The following is a 10,484-nucleotide window of genomic DNA, read 5'->3' on the forward strand; positions in this document are numbered from 1 at the left end:
ATCAACGACGCTGACCAATCCTGGCGAAGTAGGCGGGATATGTGTGAGCAAAGAGGCTCGTCTCCGGAACAAGAGGTCCGCTCCACGCGACAGTAAGTTTCGTCAGTTATATTATTGTTTACAGTCTGATAGTGACACAGCAGGACCTGCCACAACCCGGACACCTCGGGCTATTGCTGGGAGATTTATTTTACTATTATATTCATTATTATTTATTTCACTTTAATTAGTCTGTATCTTATATTTATATCCGTAACAGTTCAACTCTTCGCTTTTTTTTAATTAAAGTTTTATGTGCTAGCTACCGGTAAGCTAGCTAGCCGGCCGGCTGTTGGTGGATGTGAGTCAGCTAACTTTACATTAAGTTAGCAGCAGTTGTCATTTTGAAGACATTCCTTTACCATGGAGCAAACTGCCTCTTTCCCAGTGAAACTGTACATTTACGACCTGTCCAGAGGAATGGCCCGCCAGCTGAGTTCTGTCATGCTAGGTGAGTTTCTGGTGAGCTACCTGTTAGTTCACTTCATTAAAGCCGTGGTTAGTGCGCCCGGGTCCGTGAGAGAAACCAGGAGAGAGCGGGGCTGATACTCAGGCCTGAGTTACGACTGTTTTCTGCTCACTTTATAAGGTGCCTGATACATAAATAAAGCTTCTAATTTGAATATGTTTATTTTTGTCTTCTCAGGGAAACATCTTGATGGGATATGGTGAGTGCAGCTTTTCATAAGGATATATTTTTTCTTCTCACTGAAGGTCCTGTGAACTGTAGTCGGCTCCTTTTCGTAGGCTTGGTCTTATAGAAAAACGTGTTTGTGTGTTACAGGCACACTGCTGTTGTGGTCCATGGACAGGAGTACTTCTTTGTTGGGGAGGGCATCAACAGTTGTTCACCTGTAAGTATCAGCACTGTCCTTTTTCTCGACCATAAAACACATTAAGCATTACCGTTTCACCTAGGTGTGTGTGTGTGTTGTGTGCTAGGGTGGTACTCCCTTGGGTGAGCCTGACTCCATCGTGGACCTGGGCTTCACTGAGGTTCCTGCAGAGATCTTCACTGAGTATCTGACTTCACTGGCAGAATCCACATACAGGTAAAAGCTCAGGCTCACCTGATACTCTCAACACAAATTTAAATCCCAGTGTGGTGATGTGGTGGGTGGGTAGAGGGTCAAAACAAACATTATTTTAGTATGTATTACACCAAAGATGTGATATAGGCAATAATTTTCTTTTTTTGAAAACTCTTTAAAAACAGTGTCAGACATTATCATCATACCTTGTATCATCAAATTAGGACTTAGAAAGTGAAAAAATTCAAATGCAAATAATTGCAGGGCAAATACTTTGCTGCTCCACTAACTCTTCAAAAATACAATATACCCTACAGTACTCCAGCATATTTTCATGCAAGCGATGGAAGTAAGGCAACAAAAAAGAAATGAAATGCATCTTGAGCCTCACATTCCTCGGTTCTCCGTGTTATCTCTCAGTCAAAGTGTCTCTATCTTGTCTTCTCCTGCTCGTCACCCGCCCTCCTCCACCCTCTATGGCCTCTCTGTCTTTTCTCTAAATTAATGTCTCTGACTGCTCGTTTTATCTCTTCCCCCTTCTCTTGGTGCACAGAGGTGACACGTACAACTTGTTCGAGCACAACTGTAACTCTTTCAGCAACGAGGTGGCTCAGTTCTTAACAGGCAAAAAGATCCCATCGTACATTACAGACCTTCCATCGGAAGTACTATCCACGTGAGTCAATTTAATAAGCGCCATAAAGCTGCACTTACATCACCAGAGCTCTTCTTATTTTTCTCCTTTGCTTATGTTGATGCTTTTGACAAAACTTGAAATCTTGAATTCCTAATGTATGATTAGTGCATAAAAATGATTATCCCTATGTTATGACACATAACCAAAGCAAGTCCAACAAGCACATTTACATTTTTGGTGTTCATCTTTACATGTTATGTAAGATAAGTAGTTTTGTCATAGTCGTCCAAATGCATTGCTAATACAGTCATCTCTTATCCCATGTACATGAAAACACAAGAAAAACAATTTTTGATCACACATTGTGTGCTTATTTTGATGTTTGGTACTTTTCTTGTGAATAGATGACCTCATAACCGCCCATAACTACCCTCTCTTCCTGTGCGTCTCTGTATCAGTTGGATTGAGGTCTTGTTTTTGCTCAATCTTTTTATTATTTTCCTCTTTCCGTTTCCTATCTCACATACTGTAATTTGTACAGACTTTCTTCAAGCCTTTTGATTTCAGTGTAACCATACGGTCTGCTGTGTTTCCTCTGTAGGCCATTTGGCCAGGCTCTCCGTCCCTTACTGGATTCCGTCGTCATAAATCCTGGAGGCAGCAACATAACCGGACAGCGATAGACAGGGCTCGGTATATTTTCATTTGACGGTTTGGGTGAGAGTGGGACGTTCACCGCCGGCCACCAGTCAGACCTCATCTGTGCCTGTGACTGACACATTGATCTGTGCTGCCAGTCACATTTCCATCTCACCAACTATTCCTCGGATGCTCTTCTCGGTTCACTTTCAAGCCTGTTTCTGCACACTCTACATATCTGAACTTTTAAAGTGGGTCAGTGATGGGGATCAGGAGACTAAAATGAATAGACTGCTACTATGTGTTTGCTCTAAATCGGATGCACTTCCTGTGGTTCAACCAAATCATTATATATCCTACAGTTTTTTGTTATTTTAAGCTGAACTCGTCCTTTGCCGCACTGGTACCGTTTTTAAATACACACCCTCATTCTTCACTAAGGTGCTTCATTATGGCAGTCTATTAGGAAGCGTGTTACAATTAGCTAGCTAGTTCAAAAAGTGATTGATATGTATAGATATCAATATGCTTAAAATGTTAACATGTTAAAAAGGACTGCAACAGTTACTTGTTAAAATGTAATTTCCTTGATATATACAGGACTTCTATATAACCAGTTCTTACCTCACTAGCCTGATTAATCCTGTCATAACTTAGCCTTATCATGCTCTTACCAAACATCTTATCTTTGGTAAGTAATCTTACCAAACCTTGTCTTTCGCCCTTCCTGTCGCAATATATCGATGACAGTTGACTCTTTGGGAAGGAGAGTGGAGTTTAATCCCTCTGATAAGATGCCACATCTTCCCATTGCAACACCTCCTTGTGAAAATTCTTTCCGGCTACATAATTTTTGGTTCGCTGTGCACATCTCGGGTTAAAAGTTGCGAGCCTCGCTTCATCAACGGCGGATGCTGTTAATTGCAGATTCACAATTCTCCTGATGTTTGGGCACAGTTATGCTCCAAGCTGTATTTTAATGGCTGTTAATGGGTCTTGTGATGTCTCCAAGGTTTTGTAATCCTCTAAATTTGTTACTTTAATAACTGAAAACAAGACCATAATGGTAAAGAAGGTGCCAGATTGGGTTTAATAGTAGTTCAAGACAAATTAGCAAAAATATTCCACACTGTCACAATGTTGAATCTGCACCTTTGCTACCAAAAACTAGTCTCTCTTTATTTGTTATAGCCAAATTGTTTTTCATACAGACATACAAGACCAAAAATGTAATACATGAGTGATGAGCTGAGGGTCTTTTGAATGTAAATTTAGTGTGTGTGTGTGTGCGTGCATGCTTTTCTTTTATAATGAAAAGCAGTCTAGTTCACTGCTGGTATTGGTATGGTTAATATTGCTCATTTCCCGTTTTTATTTTTTTTCCTGTGGATATTATTACTGCACTCCAAAGGGCAAGGCCACACAGTAAGTTAAAAGGAAGGAAACAAGTGTCTCGGTAAAGTAGTTCTTTCAGCTGCTTTACCTTTGGGAATTTGTAAAGTTTATAAAGGTAGACTGTTAAATATCCAACAATTCTGTCTGATAATATCGAAGAATTTGTAGTTACGTTTTGCCAACAGCCACTTGACTCCATCATCGTGTGGCCCTTCGTCCCTCCTCAAGGAAAAACATGATGCCATCCAGTTTCTTTCTCAGTATATTTTAGGTTTCAGGACAAAACCTTTTGTGAGTTACATTCCTGACTAGTTTCCTTTGAATTATTTTCATTTTGAATATACTTATTGCTATTATACCTACTTGAACATGCTTAAAGGGTGTCTGCAGGTCATTAACAAGTATTTAATTTAATTTTGCAAATACATGCACAAGGCCTCTATAGTGACTTATAATTCTCTTGAATTTCATCGTGTAAGATCTTAATTTTTAATTAAAATATATAATTAGATTTAATTTAATTTTTATTTATGCACTTGAGTGAACCTGTTGGGAAAAGGATTGTTCTAGATAAACTAAACTCCCTTTTAATAACCTGTCATACGAACCTGTGGGGAGAAATTAATAGAAACTTTAACGTTATTTACACAAACATTGGTCTTTTTGTAATTTAAAGGTAAAAGTATTAAAAGGACTAAATTTGCTGTGACCCTGCACTTGTTAAATGTGTGACCTTTTGAAACTTGACTCAAGTTGTGATATTAAAATATCCCTATACTGTTTCTTGTTCAACAGTATGATATTTGCAAATGAACGCTTTGTTGTTTTATGTTCTTTGTTGGAAATGACATGAGTTTTTGTTTTATGAGCGATCTGCTTTTGGAAAAGGTAGATACAGATTTCAGGATGGCAACTATCCCGAGTATCCTTTGAGTTAATGTAGTATCAAAAACAGCCACAAGGTGACACTACAGGTTCATTACAGCAGTGGCAGCTCGTCTGATGTCAGAATACATCAAGCCGTCACATACATCTTGTATGTTTTGTACATTTCTAGTGAGTTAGTGGTTACTGGGGCGTGTTAGTTATTGTCACTGCGCCAGATCCCAGCTGGTAAAAACTTGTTCTGTAGCTGAGTGTTAAGGCATTTACATTCACTTATTTTAATATATGTGCTCAATGAATCTCCTCTTAGTAGATCACTGTTGATTATAGCTGTTGTATTTTGGGCTTCCTTTCAATAGTATACACTGTATTTATGTTTAACAAAGATTGATTATCTTTGAGCCACGTTGACTCATGATTTGTTTGTGAAAGTAACTTGATCCAACAAGGAACAACTGACTGCTGTCAACTTGTTATATAGTTTTTGGCTGCAGGGAGTTTTGTTGAGTATTTAGTCGACCCCCAAAAGAAGCAAAGATCCTTTTAGATACAAACACGAGTCAAACCAAAACCTTATATTAATTTTACAATCTTTAATATTTCATCTTCAAAAGTGGCATCAGTTACTAAACAATCCTCTGTAAAGAACATATTGAGAACATTTTGGGTATAAATTAGTTGTAATAATAAGTACAGGTACATACAGTATATACACATTTTTGCTACATACTGTATATCACACCAAAACACTTTGGATTTTCTTGGCTATCATATTTGTATTTGTACATTTATTATAGTTCCTTTCTTTTATATAGTCTGTCGCTTAACAGATACTGCGAAGTACTCAGAGACAACCACCTTCACAGGGCAGAAGTGGGACGAATTCCCTCCTTTCACTCGGTGCAAAGAAATAATTTTAATGCAGTTAAACAGTGACAGCCCAAAATCCTTACACAGCGCTAAATATCACAATCTCCTCTCTGCATGCGCAAACGAGCTGCAGCATGCTCACAGACGTTTGACTGGAAATCAAATGCATACTCGCACAACGTCCCATTTATCAGTCACTACTGTGTAAGTTGACGATAGAGACGTTATCACCGGTTTAGACAACCTGTCTGCTCTACGTTTGCTTTGTCCTACACTTGCAGTTAATTTGTGTCACTGCGTTTTTCCATAAATGAGAGAACTCGCTGCAAAGATTTGACATCCCGTACAGTAGGCCTACTTTAACCTCCGCTATTGCACATTAGAAAAATTGCACAACTCAGCTAATATAGATCTCTCTAAGTGTCGTGTTTTCATGTTACTAAAATCATCAATATGAAATAATAGCTTCTGTTAAACTCTGACATCAACTGCAATTATAATAAATACTCTTAAAATGACTTGGTTCATACAGCCCTTATTTAAACAAAATATATAGGAAAGTCCATTAAATAAGCATATTTACACAATATTCATAAATAAAGCAGAACACATGATTTTCAGATGATGTTTGCGCTGCATAAAACTTAAAAATCACATGTTCCAAAAAAGATTGAATGAAAAATGCACACAAGATGTCAAACATTTATCTTAAATAGATGAAAAAAGTTGCTTGTTTTTGCTACAAAGAACAGAGGGACACGATTGTTTCAGGTGGAGAAAATACATGATTTCATACCAAGAAAAACATTGGAAGCACTTGTTCATGGCAAAGAACTAAAATCCTCTATTGCTTATAAAAAAAACAAATTCTGTGCCCCCTAAACCAGCAGATCGTAACATTTTAAACTCACAACATCAAGCATTAAGAGGAAACGATACCGGCCCATGATCCTTTGCTGCGTCGGTAATGAGAATAAGTGAGCGATTACAGACGTGGTGAACTTTTGCATCAAATTATGTAAGAATGAAAAGAGGAGAAGAGATGTGTTCGGTGTCTTTATCACAGCGTCAGTCACAGTTTATTAACACGCCGTCTAGCAGAACTGGTCGTAACACGCTGTATAGATAATTAAAGTATGTTTGTTTGTGTGTGTCAGTGAATGGAGGGATAAGGATAAGGGCCTCAGCCTGCAGCAAGACTCCCAGGAGACATCAGCTATCAAGATCTGGTTTTCGCTAGACAGTTTGTGGCGTACAATTCGTGGCTCGGGGGGCAGGAGACAAAATATGTCACTGTTGGGTATCTGGGTGATGAGCTTATCTCTGTGGATGGTGTGTGTCTTCGGGTGTGATCACACCTTCACCATCGCTTGGTTCGGATCAAAGCTGATTTTGATTCTATTGCATTTGTTCTATTCTGTTTGTTTATATTCAAGTCGCTCCATTACAAAGGGGAAATAGGGCTCATGAACAAAAATCTCATGAACTGGCAGATGCCTAGTCGTAGAATCACATCCTCCTGCAAAGTTATCTTACTCTACTTTCTCTTATTGTCAGAACTCATATTTTCTAATCTCTGTGCAGTTATTTGGTGCTACCTGATGGCGTTCATATAAATAATTCAAAATACTTGAAGTGAATATGTCCATGGAGTTTATGACAACTCTCAAAACGGACAAGTCTAAGTAAAAGTAATAGATGCTCGCAACCGACAGTGGTAATACCACTTCGGGTGTATGTCCAATTCTGCCAATTAAAAACAGAACAAAATGGGATTCATCCCGTGGACTCAAAGAGCAGCAGCGGCGGTTTAGCAGGTACGAAGTTAAGAATAGTTTTAAGTCTTTACGTGCTGCAGCTAGGGTCGTGAAAAGAACTTATATCCTTAATGAAGCTTTACTTCTTAGACACCAACCACATTAGTGCCTGAAGTTTTAAATCAGAGTATTAATCTTACTTGGATGTTTTAATCTATTATATAAATCCATCACAGAGACTTCCCCAAAGAATCTTCAGTGATTTCACCAGGATGGAATCAGAAGTTCTTTTAAAATTATATACTCTTTGTTTAAGTTTTTAATTCTTCAATAATCAGTATTTTTCATAGTAACAATAGATCAAATGACTAGGATAAAGTCTCTGTCATGAACCCACAGAGGCTTTTCTCTTGTCTCTGCAGTGTCCCTCGGCTCTACAGAATGTTTTAGCATCTTTCAGCTCGTTGTTTTGGTTTTGGTTCAGTCTCTCCGTTCTCTTCTGCGTCGTTTTTCAGATGCAGCTGTAAAAAGCTCAAAGTACACTTCCTGCCCGGTACCAAAGGACAGACAGGTAACAAGAGACCGAACCAAAACCAGAAGGAGAGTGGGTTTTTTTTTTTTGGACTGTTAATTCATCAGCTGACCAAACAGGTGTCTCCAAATGAATGATAATGTTGTTTTGTATCTGCTGTATGTGTAATTAGGCAAGTGTTTGCTATTATATTTTTAACAAAAAGTCCATAAATGCAGGCTTGAAAAGGAAGATTTTAATGTTACAGTGTTCTCACTTGTTGCCATGAGGGTCGTGGATGATGCCTCCAGATTTTGTGCGTTTTTTAACATGCAACATAAAGTCAGGGAGTTTCACCCTGCAGCTCTTGTTTCTCAGAACAACTGTACTTTTTTAACTTAAGGTTGAGTCCAGTGTTTTTCTGTGAAAATTACTCACTTTCTGCTGGTTGGGGGAAAAAAAAACCTTTTGCATATCAATCGCTCTTAGGGTCTGATTCATCTTCTGATGTGGGCGGAGAAGTCTCCAAAGCTGTTACCAGAATTTGATTTGCTAAAAAATATGGTCTTTTTATGTGATGTCAGTGAAAGAGAGACTTGCTTCTTTGCTGAAGCCTGAATGTGTTTGATGCTGGTTATATTAGCTGCAAAGAGGAGGTGGTCTTGGTTAGAGCTCGTATAGCAGCGCTGTTAATATTGTATGCTACAGAACCACTTCACACTTTAACCAAATAAAAAGTATGGCGTCATAAAAATCCTCTCAGCACAAATATTATTACAGAACCTATTGGAAGTCTTTCTGGACACGCGCAATCGTCGTCAACAGTTCACTTCATCGTGCAGTTCCTGAGGTTGTTGCAGACTTGAACCTTCACCGCCACGTACGGCGGAAACGTTGCATTAACTGTTCCTCGTTCGTAGCAGCAGCCGCGGCTCTGCACAGTGTCCTTTGCTGTCCAGCCTCCAGAGACGAAACGAGAAGTGTCTAATGCTCCAGGTCTGGAAATGCCTCGGCGAATTCCCCTGTAATGGTGCCTGAGGGTAGAAAATTACACACAGGCGTCCACACACTCTGAGTTATGACCCAGACAGTTCAGTAGTGAGAGACCCAGATCCACAGTGACTCCTACCCTTTCCTTCCCCCGAGGAAGGAAAGCACGCGTCCATGTACGTTTGTTTTTCTATTTTTCTCTTCTCTCTCCTCCCTTTCTCTTCTTTTTCTAAAGAGTCCCAGCCTCTGGCGCCTCTGCTGTCCCTCTCTTTCCTCCTCTCCATCTCTCCGGTTGGGATGGAGGCTGATGGGAGCTGACGTGATGGTGGCATTGTCCTCACCGTTGAGTTAATGTAACCGCGGGGATGCTGTCCCTGTATGCTTGGCCTCATGGCACAGAATGCAAAGCGCTTCCATCGTGGAATGAGGATGAGAGAGGCCGAGAGGGGACAGAAAGGAAACGAGGGAGCGAGCAGCTGTACATGGAGGTAGACTGAGAGATGCAACAGAGTAGAGGTGTTTTTACAAGAAGAACAGGTGGAAACTTATCGAAGAACGTCTCAAAAAGGCCTGGAAATGCCTTTTTAGATGGTTTATGATTACACTGTTAGTATGTGACATAGATTGCATGGAGCTTATCTGACTTAATTACTAAATCTTTGAAATTTAATCTAAATTTTGGTGCTTTGATGAATTTTCTCTGATCCAGTTATTACAGAAGGAACAATTTTGGAATCAGCAATCTCCAATTAATCAAAAGTCTTGGTGCTGAATTTTTTTTGCTTCCAAATCCAATTTTATGCAGAAAAAATAAAACACCCAACCAACTGAAGCTGCGAAGGACAACCACCACTGCAGAGAATTTTAGTGCAAAATGAAAAAGCTGCATTATTAATTCAGGGTTCTCCATGGAGATACAGTATATGACCTTTAAACTTCATTTTTCTATTGAATTTCTGCTCTAATTAACTTGCTAATGTGCCTGTTGTTACTTACAGTTGTGATTTAATCAGCGTGGCTTCAAGGAACAGTTTGACATTTTCCGGAAAAAAAATAAAATAAAAAATGCTTACTCACTTTCTTAAAGAAGTACCTAAATCAGACCGTATGCTAAATATGAAGCTATAGCCAGCGAGCGACCTAGCTAGCATAAGGAGAAGCCAGCCTAGCTCTGTCTAAAAGTAGCATACAATACAATACATAATGCTAAGCTAATTGGCTGCTAAATCGACCTTTTCGTCTAACTCCCTTAAGAAAGCCTGCAAGTGTATTAACCAAAAATATTCCTTTATGTGTAGGGGGCCGTGGGTGGGTGCGGACGGACATGTTTTTTCCTCATTGCAGTGCCTACAAAGGTGAAATAAAAGTTAAAATAAACAAATAAATAAATTCAGTGTACCTTCAAATTTGAGTGAATAGTTCCTGAGGTCTAAGTCTTCAGCCTGTATGTGAACCACAGAAGTAGAACTTAAAGGTTATGAACCACATTTACATCAGATGCAGTGAGTGACAACAGCTGCGTGTTTATACACCGAATATCTCTTTGTTATTTTTTCAGCCCCATGTACCGAATCACCTACTGTCCCTAAGCTCAACCAGAGTTTCTTGGCTAACACAAACGGCCAAATCTGACCTGAAACCAACATGTAAAATCATCACAGGTAAAAACCAGCTTGCTCCCTGCTTTAAGAGCTGGTGCTAGTAAGATTTTTTGTTGTTGTTGTTTTGTT

At 39.2% G+C, this 10,484-nt stretch overlaps 1 protein-coding gene across 1 annotated transcript; it reads left to right on the forward strand.

The window, feature by feature from the left end:
• The first annotated feature begins 101 nt into the window (after window positions 1-101).
• On the forward strand, window positions 102-4,555 carry desi1b (desumoylating isopeptidase 1b). Its single transcript, XM_023395504.2, has 6 exons — window positions 102-490; window positions 686-707; window positions 824-893; window positions 982-1,091; window positions 1,624-1,746; window positions 2,309-4,555. Exons 1-6 carry the CDS (start codon window positions 403-405, stop codon window positions 2,388-2,390), a joined length of 495 nt encoding a protein of 164 aa, XP_023251272.1. The 5' UTR covers window positions 102-402; the 3' UTR covers window positions 2,391-4,555.
• Window positions 4,556-10,484: the final 5,929 nt, after the last annotated feature.

Source organism: Seriola lalandi, unplaced genomic scaffold (assembly GCF_002814215.2).
Source record: "Seriola lalandi dorsalis isolate HSWRI2012SDOR001 ecotype SW California unplaced genomic scaffold, Sedor1 jcf7180002054965, whole genome shotgun sequence".
In the NCBI taxonomy this organism is placed as follows: Eukaryota; Metazoa; Chordata; class Actinopteri; order Carangiformes; family Carangidae; genus Seriola; species Seriola lalandi.